Source organism: Notechis scutatus, chromosome 7 (genome assembly GCF_049901735.1).
Source record: "Notechis scutatus isolate UNSWTSFEM ecotype Mainland chromosome 7, rNotScu1.2, whole genome shotgun sequence".
NCBI classification, from domain to species: Eukaryota; Metazoa; Chordata; class Lepidosauria; order Squamata; family Elapidae; genus Notechis; species Notechis scutatus.
Window position 1 is genome coordinate 3,910,635 of NC_142015.1, and position 11,866 is coordinate 3,922,500.

Genomic DNA, 11,866 nt, shown 5'->3' on the forward strand with positions numbered 1-11,866 from the left:
GAGACAGACAGAGACAGACAGAGAGAACGAGTGAGACAGACAGAGAGACAGACAGAGACAGAAAGAGAGAGACAGAGAGAAAGAGTGAGACAGAGAGAGACAGACAGAAAGAGGGAGACAGAGAGAGAGAGACAGAGAGACAGACAGAGAGAACGAGTGAGACACAGAGAGAGAGAGAGACAGAGACAGACAGAGAGAGAGAACGAGTGAGACAGAGAGAGAGAGAGACAGAGACAGAAAGAGGGAGACAGAGAGAGACAGAGAGACAGACAGACAGACAGACAGAGAGAACAGAGTGAGACAGAGAGAGAGACAGACAGAGACAGACAGAGAACGAGTGAGACAGACAGAGAGACAGACAGAGACAGAAAGAGAGAGACAGAGAGAAAGAGTGAGACAGAGAGAGACAGACAGAAAGAGGGAGACAGAGAGAGAGAGACAGAGAGACAGACAGAGAGAACGAGTGAGACACAGAGAGAGAGACAGACAGAGAGAGAGACAGAGAGAACGAGTGAGACAGAGAGAGAGAGAGACAGACAGAAAGAGGGAGACAGAGAGAGAGAGAGAGAGAGAGAGAGAGAGAGAGAGAATGAGTGAGACAGAGACACAGAGAGAGACAGAGACAGAGAGAGAATGAGTGAGACAGAGAGAGAGACAGAGACAGAAAGAGGGAGACACACACAGAGAGAGAATGAGTGAGACAGAGAGAGACAAAGACAGAAAGAGGGAGACAAAGAGAGAGAGACAGAGAGAATGAGTGAGACAGACAGAGACAGAAAGACAGACAGAGAGAACAAGTGACACACAGAGAGAGAGAGACAGACAGAAAGAGGGAGACAGAGAGAGACAGAGAGACATACAGACAGAGAGAACGAGTGAGACAGAGAGAGAGAGAGACAGAGACAGACAGAGAGAGAGAACGAGTGAGACAGAGAGAGAGAGAGACAGAGACAGAAAGAGGGAGACAGAGAGAGACAGAGAGACAGACAGACAGACAGACAGACAGAGAGAACGAGTGAGACAGAGAGAGAGACAGACAGAGGCAGACAGAGAGAACGAGTGAGACAGAGAGAGAGAGAGACAGAGACAGAAAGAGGGAGACAAAGAGAGAGACGGAGAGAAAGAGTGAGACAGAGAGAGACAGACAGAAAGAGGGAGACAGAGAAAGAGAGACAGAATGAGTGAGACAGACAGAGACAGAAAGACAGACAGAGAGAACAAGTGACACACAGAGAGAGAGAGAGACAGAGACAGAAAGAGGGAGAGAGAGAGAGACAGACAGACAGACAGACAGACAGAGAGAACGAGTGAGACAGAGAGAGACAGAGACAGACAGAGAGAACGAGTGAGACAGAGAGAGAGAGAGAGAGACAGAAAGAGGGAGACAGAGAGAGACAGAGAGACAGACAGACAGACAGACAGAGAGAACGAGTGAGACAGAGAGAGAGAGAGACAGAGACAGAAAGAGGGAGACAGAGAGAGACAGAGAGACAGACAGACAGACAGACAGAGAGAACGAGTGAGACAGAGAGAGAGACAGACAGAGACAGACAGAGAGAACGAGTGAGACAGACAGAGAGACAGACAGAGACAGAAAGAGAGAGACAGAGAGAAAGAGTGAGACAGAGAGAGACAGACAGAAAGAGGGAGACAGAGAGAGAGAGACAGAGAGACAGACAGAGAGAACGAGTGAGACACAGAGAGAGAGAGACAGAGACAGACAGAGAGAGAGAACGAGTGAGACAGAGAGAGAGAGACAGAGACAGAAAGAGGGAGACAGAGAGAGACAGAGAGACAGACAGACAGACAGACAGAGAGAACGAGTGAGACAGACAGAGAGACAGACAGAGACAGAAAGAGAGAGACAGAGAGAAAGAGTGAGACAGAGAGAGACAGACAGAAAGAGGGAGACAGAGAGAGAGAGACAGAGAGACAGACAGAGAGAACGAGTGAGACACAGAGAGAGAGACAGACAGAGAGAGAGACAGAGAGAACGAGTGAGACAGAGAGAGAGAGAGACAGACAGAAAGAGGGAGACAGAGAGAGAGAGAGACAGAGAGAACGAGTGAGACAGAGAGAGAGAGAGAGAGAGAGACAGAAAGAGTGAGACAAAGAGAGAGACAGACAGAGAGAAAGAGAGGGAATGCTCTTCCTAACAGCTGTACATGTATCTTTTTCCACAATGAAGTATATGCATTTATTATAATGTATCCTTATATTAAAAGTAAGAGGGGAAGATGAAACTATCTCAAGCATTTACTTCTTAGTGGTAATAACAGCACCTTTTCTCCCCCCCACAAAAAAAGTATTAGGAGCAATTCCATAGAGGGTATCTATGGAGATTCTCCGTCATCCAGGTTACAGTTGTCCCAAAGGTGTTTTTTTTTTTCCAAGAGGCAACTGGACTTTCTGGTTTTTCTTTTTCTTTTTTTTTTTAAACAAGTTTTATTAATTTCAAAAACAAACAAATCATCACCAACCATTACATATTTGAACCTTTTTCCATTATAAATTTTACAAGTCAGATAAAACCTTATCTTATACAATATAATTCTATTTTAAACCATTTCTAAATGAACATAAAAACATCTCTTGTCCTCTATTTCTTTCTGACTTGATTATCGTCATTTTCTTTCTATGCTTCTAAAAGGTTTCACCAATACTTCTCAAAAACATAAACAGACACAAACAAACATATAAAAAATCTTTTAGTAAAGTAACTTGGCCCCCGGTACCTCTCTTTATATGGGCTTTAATTATATTCATGCTCATCTTACAGATCATTACCTATTTTATTTACCATTCTGTATCTTCTATATACACTTCTCCACACATTTCACTCTTCATAATTCTATCTTATTCAATCCATCTTAATTTAAATCATTATATTTGTATCTTTTGCCCATCCTTTATTATCACTCTATCTCATTCCTTATACTGAAAAAAAAAAAAAAAATTTCTCCTGAAATCTCTAATCAGAGTATGATGCCTTTCTATCCTCTCCCTAAATATTAGATTAACATTTAAAATGACACCTAATATCCAATCTGATTCTGCTTGGTACATTCTATCAATTAATTTTTACTTTTAATAACAATAAAAACAAAGTAATAAATCAGAAATGTTTAAATACATAGTATCCTCCTAAATACGTAGTTAAATAATAAATCTAAATAATAAATCTTATAACATTCTAATTGCCTTTCCCTTCAATATTTTATTACATTTTAAAAATCAATCATTATTAAACATTTCAACATTTTAACTTCTTATTAACTCTTAAACCATTCTAATTTTCTATTTCTAATACAAATATTACAATACCGTCTTATGTACCTTGCAAAATCTTTTTTTTAAGAAAATTTATACTTTACCCTTTATCCCTGAAAAAGATTCCTCTTTTCCCATCCAATTTTAAAACTTTGTGGCTTTTCTCCGCCTTTCCCCTTTCTTTCTTCCCCCACCCGATCTTCCTACCGCCCCCTTCTTCTAACCTCTGTCGTGCTGGCATCCCTTCTCTGTTGTATTCCCTTTTCTCTTGTTTGCTATCATTATATTTATTTTGCATCATATTTTTCTCTTTCTTAAATGTTTTTTTAGATCTTAAGTCCTTCATTTTCCTCGCTTTCTTCCTTCCTTCTTCCTTAGGTAAATTTTGGGATTCATTAAAGATGGTGTCTTCGTCTTCTTCTTGTTGTAATTCCATCTGTCGCATTGTCTGTTCATAGTTAACCAGCGCCATTTCTAAAAATAGAAAAGCTTTTTCCATACCATCTTTACAGGCTGCTTTTGTTTGCTCATATTCATCCCTCAGTTCCTCAAGGGAGAAAGCCATTATAAATCTTTTCTTTTCTTTTTTCCCTCTTTCTTCTTACTCCAACCAAAATATTCCAAAAGAAAAGTAAGACAATCCCAAAGTCCACAATCCTCAATCAATCCAAGCCAAGCCAAAATTCCCACTTTCTCTTCCAGGGGTAGTATCAGACAAAGGAAAAAAGAAAATCCAAATCTGTGTTTTGAAGCCTTATTAAAAAAAAATTTCTGTCTCCAAATCCTTAAGGCATCTCTGCCAACAAAATCCAGCCACATAAATATATTTTTTGTCCTCTCCCTTCCGACTTATCCCATAAAGCTAGTTTTACCTGAAAAAAAAACAGGTTTCTCAATATCCGTTTGTTAATTCCGTCCGGGAGGGAGAGTAAACTTTCCTTTCAGCACCTCAGAATTGCCGCTTACTTTCTCTTATGGAAAGAATCATCCAAAAAGCCATCACTTCCAGGAATTAAATTAAATATATACTCAGAGTCCTGGATCGACCAAGAAGACTTTCACTTTTAAAAACTTTCTCCTCTTCCTCCTGCGCATACTTGCCCAGCTGCCGGCTTCTTTGTGGCGGCCATTACAGACCGCCGCTACGCCGTCTTGGTAAAAGGAGGTTCTGCCGGCCAGGGAGGGGGTCTGCAATACCCCCAAACCCTTTTCCGGATCCCCCCTACCTTCAGCTGCCCCTGCAGGGCAGCCTTGCTCCGCACCCTTTCGGATCGGAGTCCCAAAAACGCCTAGCGCGCCAGGGATCACGCAGCTTCGCGAATCCCTAGCGCTCGCAAAGCCGACAAACCGGAAACCTACTTTCTGGGTTTTCTTTGAAGACGTTTTGCTTCTCATCCAGGAGGCTTCTTCAGCTGCTTCTCGGATGAGAAGCGAAACGGTCTTCCAAGAAAAACTAGGAAGATCCACAGAGGGAGCTAGCTCTCCCTCCATCAACTGCAGCTTGCCGAAATCTACCGGCTTTCAGTTGTGTGTGGAAGGCAAACACGGCAGGGGCTGCCCCATTACTACCTGGGGGTGGTGGGTGAGAGAGAGCGGAGGAGCTGAGTGCTACAAACAGGGTGACATTGTGCTATCACATCCACCACCATTCATTTCTCGGGGGGGGGGGGGGGGTGGAGGCAGTACTCTGAGCAGACACCCCACCTCCCCCAAATAGCCAGAATAGATCTTCTTCTTTGGGTTTGGACGGCACATTTTGTCTCTAGTGAATCGTTGGACTTGTGTTGTGTTTTTCAGAATCGAAAAGCGGATCTCTTCAGTGCTACGAAGAGATTAACAGTCAGAAGGACAGGATGGGCCACTGTGGTTCTACTGCAAGAGGATACCAGGACTGTCATTGGCAGTAGGTTGCAACACAAACAAACTAATATTGTATTTTATATATATATATATATATATATATATATATATATATATATATATATATATATATATATATATTTTTTTTGTTTTTACATGTATGTTATTTAGCTTTGTTCGGGTATTTTCCCACGTCATTGTAGTTGTGCTTTTAAAGTTGTAGCAACGTTTCAGCAGAATGTCATCTGCCATCTTCAGGCTTCTGTATTGTGTTCGTCTGTGAGCCAGACTTTTACAGTTGTTTCAGTTTTAAATTTGAGGCTAGCCTACTGCTGTGCCAGAATGGTTTTTTCTTCACCCTGGTTAGGCTTCCTAACAAATGATAGCCGTCCATTTACTTGGAGCCAAGCTGCACTAAAGGCCTCCAATACAGGAACACAATGTTGCCAGCCAATCAAGACACAAAAAGAGCCACAAAACAGACAGAAGATATTAGAAACACCAATCAAGCAGAACACAGCAAACTCCAAGACCAATAAACACAGACCAAGACTCCCAACCAATCAGGATGAAGAAAAAACCATTCTGGCACAGCAATAGGCTAGCCCCAAATTCAAATCTGAAACCACTGTAAAAGTCTGACTCACAGACGAACACAATACAGAAGCCTGATGATGGCAGATCTACATTTTCTATTTTTATTTCTTTAAATACATCTTTGGGTGAACAGTGAGGTTCCAGGTCTTTAAAATTTTAAAGCAAACATGACCATACTTACATATTCCAACTATTAACTTTCTTATCTGATTTCATATAATTACCTATTACCAATTTTTTCATTCATTATTCTCGTATGTTACTTTGTATCAATCTCTATATTCTTAATATCATTTTTAAAATACATATTCTTGTATAAAACACTATATCACACTATAAAAAAGATGTTGAGACTTTGGAAATGGTGCGGAGAAGAGCAACCAAAAATCTATGATGAACGGTTGCAGGAACTGGGCCTGGCTAGTCTAGGGAAGAGAAGGACCAGGGGAGACAGGAGAGCAGCCTTCCAATATTTGAGGGGCTGCCACAGAGAGGAAGAAGGGGTCAAGCTATTTTCTAAAGCCCCTGTAGGCCAGACAAGGAATAATGGGTGGAAACTGAATAAGAGATTTAACCTGGAAATAAGGAGAAACTTTCTGACCGTGAGAACAATCAACCAATGGAACAAAAGTTGCCCTTAGAAGTTGTGGGAGCTTCATCACTGGAGGCTTTCAAGAAGAGGCTGGACTGCCATCAGTCAAAACTCCTGCTTGGGTGGGGGGATTAGACTAGATGACCTACAAGGTCCCTTCCAACTCTGTTAATCTGAATAAACTGAAGCAAATCTGGTTTAAACGAAAAAAAGGAACAAACAAACAATGTTCACCTATCCTGAAAACAAATGCACTGTTTGTTGGCCGAGATTAGAATATTTGTTATTCGGGACATCGGTAGCAGATGTGAAACTGTGCTCCCCTCTCTGTTTCTTTTTATTCCATGTGCAGAGATCTGAGGTGTGGAAAACTGGTTTGCGACTATCCAAATAGAGTCCCTTTCTTTTTGGAAAATGCCGCCATCATTTACGCCAAAGTGCAGAATCGCTTATGTGTCACTTTGGATTACTTGAAGGGGCCGGGGATAAAAGATCCATTTCTGATTCATGATGGTACCGTCTGTGGAGAAAACAAGGTAAAAGTTTGAATTTGGGTTTCAAAAGCCATCTGACGTGTCTGGTACTGGATCTGGCTTAGGGGCCGTCACAATGGATCAACTACTTTTCTTCCAATATGGCTCTCCTACCCCAAGGGGATCCAAAAATTCAAAATGTTGCTTGGCCCTGGTTGATCAAAGCAAATTTATTCTCTCTATGTTTTTCTCTCTCTCTCTCCTTCTCTTTCTCTCTCTCTCCATCTTTCTCTCTCTCTCTTCTTCTCTCCTCTCTCTCTTATTATCTCTTTCCCTCTCTCTCTTTCTCACACACACACACTCACACACAACTTCCCTTTCCACTAGTGCTGAACGATATTCTACTTCTGGTTGTGTAGATTTTATTTAGCTAAATATTTCATATGGGGTCCTTGGTGCTCTCTGGTTGTTTCTATTGAGGGTTTTGCAGCGTGAATTCAGCTCCAGAAAAATAAACACAGATGGCTGATGCTTCATTTAACATCTTTATAAACATAATAAGTAGATTTTACCAACCAGTTGTAGATTTCTCCAACATGGAGCAAACTCAGACAGAAACATGTTGCAAGTTCAGAGCACAGTTCCAGTCTTCAGCAAGCAAGCAAGTTAGTTTCATCTTCAATAGACAGACTCAGAGCTCAACATAGCTGCAGAGTTGCAGAGCTTAATATAGAGCCACTTCTAGTTTCAGTTTCCAAATAGTTCTCATTGGCTGACTTAGTTGCTATGCCTATTCAACAAGGCTGACCTTGTTACCAAGCTCTATTCCAGTTCATGAATATACTCTGACAGTTTCTTGCAGATGGACAGCTGCTCTGAGTTATCTTGTGGCAAGTTGTCCCATTCTGATGGGATAAATATGTTTGGAATGAGCACGTCTATCATTGGGGGAAAACATTCAATAAATAAATATAGTAAAAATAATAATAATAATAACAACAACAACAAAATACAAAGACCTACAAATAGAAATAGAACGACTATGGCAAAGGCAAACAAGGGCAGTAGCACTAGTAATAGGCGCCTTGGGTGCAGTCCCAAAACCACTGGAGTACACTTGAACATCATCATTGGCATTGACAAATTCGACATCAGTCAATTGCAGGAGGTGGCTTTACTTGAAACAGCTTCCATCCTGCGACAATATCTGTAAAACCGTTGTGGAAAGGGAACTTCACGAGGGCAGTGGTGTCACCCAAGCAGGAAAAGCCCAAAGGGAACATCAGGCCAGCCACAAAACAAACTTGCATAGGAAAAGGAATCAAATAAAAGGTATTAAAGAAGCCCCTTAGACAAAAGCCCAAATAGTTAAGAAAACTAGGGAAACAAGAAAAGAAAGCCCTTACAAACACAAGACATGCCAAATCAGCAAAACAAACAGACAAAAGACACAAAATATATTGCAAAGGAGACAGACAGGAGATTGCCACAAGACAAATATAAGAAACCATTAAGCTAAAAGAGATTAGGACGAAACCGATAATGCAATCAAATTACCCCGCAAAGTCTGCTTTCCGCACCCCGCGGAGATTACCCTCCGGCGGAAATGAAGACAACCCCTGACAGGATTTAAAACATTAAGAAATACAAACACAAGCACTCACACACAAAAGGGAGAAAAGAGTATAAAAATCAGGGACTTACCATATGAAGCCAGCTAGGCCAGGAACGCAGCCTCCTCACTATCTCTCGCCTTCCTGAAAAATAAAAAGATCCGGCTTTCAAGCAGTTGTCTGTATCCTTGCGCCAGAGCTCTCCCAGCGGGAAAATTCGAACCCTCGGAAGAAAGGCATTTTGACAGCCTTTCAACACCGTCAAGCATCCAGATTTTCCTATCCCAGGTCCTTGGTAAGGACTTGATAGGGAGACTGAAATGCCAAAAATCCCAGTCTGAACATCTGGCTGGCTGTGTGACGATCAATAATAATAATAATCCATATCAACCATCAGTACCAGCCAATTATATTTGTAGTACATTTTAAAGTGTCCAATTGACTGAGTTTTATGTGTAATGAATGAAAGTTTATTATTATAATCTCTCTTATAAAAGCGAAATGTCCCTCACACATCATCACAAAATCTCCAGAACCGTAAAGCCTACAAACTTGAAATTTGGCACGTATGTTCCTCTTGGCTTCTAGGGGCTCACTAAGAAAGGATTTTTTCGAAATAACCATCAGAGCATTCGTATTTCCTGTATTATTATTATTATTAACATGCTCTAATGCTAAGGAATTCTACTCCCCCTCCCCACCTGAAAAGAAATCTATTCCAAATGCAAAACACAAGCAGAGGAGTTTCAGTTTCAGATCAGCAACCAGCTTTAGTCCAGAACAGTTGAGCTAAGCCACCCCCAGGCTCCTTGCTGTCTCCTTCTTGCTCACACAGCAAATACTTTTCAGTTTCCAAACAGCCCTCAACTCTCTCACACACTGACAGGACGCTAGCCAGATGAATACCAATGGATGCTGGTAGGCAGAATTCCCCCTGCCCTTATTTTCCTCCCCCAAAACTAAGCCCAACCACATAGTTTTGTAGCAAAGCACAGGTATCGAGCTAGTAATAATATAAAAGAAAAATTTAAAAAACTATATCTGAAACACCAGCAAACGTCCACACATGCCTATCCTAGGTTATTGGGAAGGACTCAATAGGCAGACAAAATGCTAAATGATCCGTTCTGAACCTCTAGCTGACTGTGCGATGGACCAAAAATAATCAATAAACCAACTAATTAATTAATTAATTAAAAAGAAAAACAAACAAACAAACCAAAACCTCAAAGATCAGATTGGATGGCCCAATGGGTCTTTGCTGCCGTCCGTTTTCTATGATTCTAAGAGCCATTTAACACAACTGTTTCCTTCAACATAAGCTTTGGCTTCTCATTTTGTCAAATAGTTGCTTTTTATTTTTATTTTCTGTTTCAACTGCACCAATTCAGAAAGCTCAAACTGCCCAAGGAGCTGCTGATCCAGTTCTACAGAGGAATGATTGAGTCTGTCATCTGCACCTCTATAACTGTCTGGTTTGGTTCTGCAACCCAACAGGACACACACAGACTCCAGAGGATAATTAGGACTGCAGAAATAACAATGGCTACCAACCTGCCTTCCATCGAGGACCTGTATCCTGCACGAGTCCAAAAGAGGTCTTGGAAAATATTTACAGACCCTTCACATCCTGGACATAAACTGTTTCAACTCCTACCCTCAAAATGATGCTATAGAGCACTGCACACCAGAACAACTAGATACAAGGACAGTTTTCCCCCAAAAGCCATCACTCTGCTAAACAAATAATTCCCACAACACTGTCCAACTATTTACAAAGTCTGCACTACTATTACTATTAATCTTCTCATCACTCCTTATCACCCATCCCCTCCCACTTGTGACTGTATGACTGTAACTTTGTCGCTTGTATCCTTACAATTTACACTGACTGTTTCCTAGTATGATTTGATTGCTTATTGTACCCGATGACTATTATTGGACCTGATGATTCTTGACCCTTGACGAATGAATCTTTTCTTTTATGTACACTGAGACCATTTGCACCAAGACAAATTCCTTGTGTGTCCAACCACACTTGGCCAATAAAGAATTCTATTCTATTCAACTCCCCCCCTCCTTTTCCCCCTTTTAAGGTTTGCATGAATCAGAAGTGTGTAGATCGAGCCGTAATCGGAACAACCTGTAATGCAGAAACAGATTGCCACGGGAAAGGAGTGAGTTAATAATAAAATCTGGAGTGTCTAAAAGGGATTGTTCACCGTTGCATATCTACATTGACCTAACCATCACTCTTTCTCCTTGGGGAGTTGGAACTGGGTAGGAACTGGGCTTGGCTAGTCTAGTGAAGAGAAGGAACTGGGGAAACAGGATAGCAGTCTTCCAATATTTGAGGGGCTGCCACAGAGAGGAGGAAGGGGTCAAGCTATTTCCCAAAACACCCGAAGGCCAGACAAGGAATAATGGATGGAAACTGATCAAGAAGAGATTCAACTTGGAAATAAGGAGGAATTTTCCGGACAGTGAGAACAATCAACCGATGGAACAGAAGTTGCCTTCGGAAGTTGTGGGAGCTTCATCCCTGGAGGCTTTCAAGAAGAGACTGGACTGCCATCTGTCAGAAATGGTGTAGGATCTCCTGCTTGGGTGGGCAGTTGGACTAGATGACCTACAAGGTCCCTTCCAACTCTGTTAATCTGTTGGTTAGCAACTGAAGGGATGGTGGTACCAGTAAATTGACGGCCATTTTGTGCAGGTGCCACAGCTAGGCCCTCTATAGTCCTTGTAGGATCTCCAGTGCGAAAAAGCAAAGATTCCTGTGTCCCCTCCCCAGGATTGGAAGGGTGGGTGGGAAAATCTGGAGCGGAAGTGTGAGCCGGGATGAGGGAATTACGTTGTTTTTCTTCCCTTCCTCTTTCTTGGATGCAATTCAGAAGTGCAACAACAAAGGCAATTGTCACTGCAACACAGGCTGGGCTCCCCCTGCGTGTGAAGCAAGAGACGAAGGCGGCTTAGGTGGAAGCATCGATAGCAGTTTCCGAACCAGTAGGTTTCCTAACTTCGATATATTTTAACAAGAAGAAGTTGTACTTCGCACTTGTGTGGCACACGTGTGTATGTGTGTGTGTGTGTGTGTGTCTGCATTAAAACAGGGCAGGTTGTGGCTAGCTCTGCCCTGCACAGCCACGGCCAACTTGCCATGGCCAACTACCACGGGAACAAATCAATCATTCCATTTAATTACTTAAAAACTATAACAAAAAATATTTTAATTTTTGTCACTCGCATTTCGTTTTGTCCCACCTTTGCATCCTTTGTTTAATGATTCTGTTCCACCTTTTTAAATATGTATGTATGTATGCATATGTATATGTATAACTCTTGTCCTGCAGTGAGTTGGCTACGGCAGGTTGGCCGTGGCAGTGGGAAGTTGGCCGTGGCGAGTTACATGAAGTAGGGCTCCCTTTTGTTGAAATTTAGACAATATTCAGCTTCCCAAC

At 41.7% G+C, this 11,866-nt stretch overlaps 1 protein-coding gene across 1 annotated transcript in view; it reads left to right on the forward strand.

The window, feature by feature from the left end:
- LOC148130014 (disintegrin and metalloproteinase domain-containing protein 2-like) overlaps positions 1–11,866 on the forward strand; it is a gene marked incomplete at its 5' end in the record, with an annotated part of 44,083 nt that overhangs the window by 25,271 nt on the left and 6,946 nt on the right. Inside the window, 4 exons of the mRNA XM_087969811.1 lie at positions 5,068–5,173; positions 6,672–6,855; positions 10,502–10,582; positions 11,300–11,411. Of these exons, the coding sequence (XP_087825937.1) occupies positions 5,068–5,173; positions 6,672–6,855; positions 10,502–10,582; positions 11,300–11,411 (483 nt within the window). The remainder of the gene's footprint in view (positions 1–5,067; positions 5,174–6,671; positions 6,856–10,501; positions 10,583–11,299; positions 11,412–11,866) is intronic.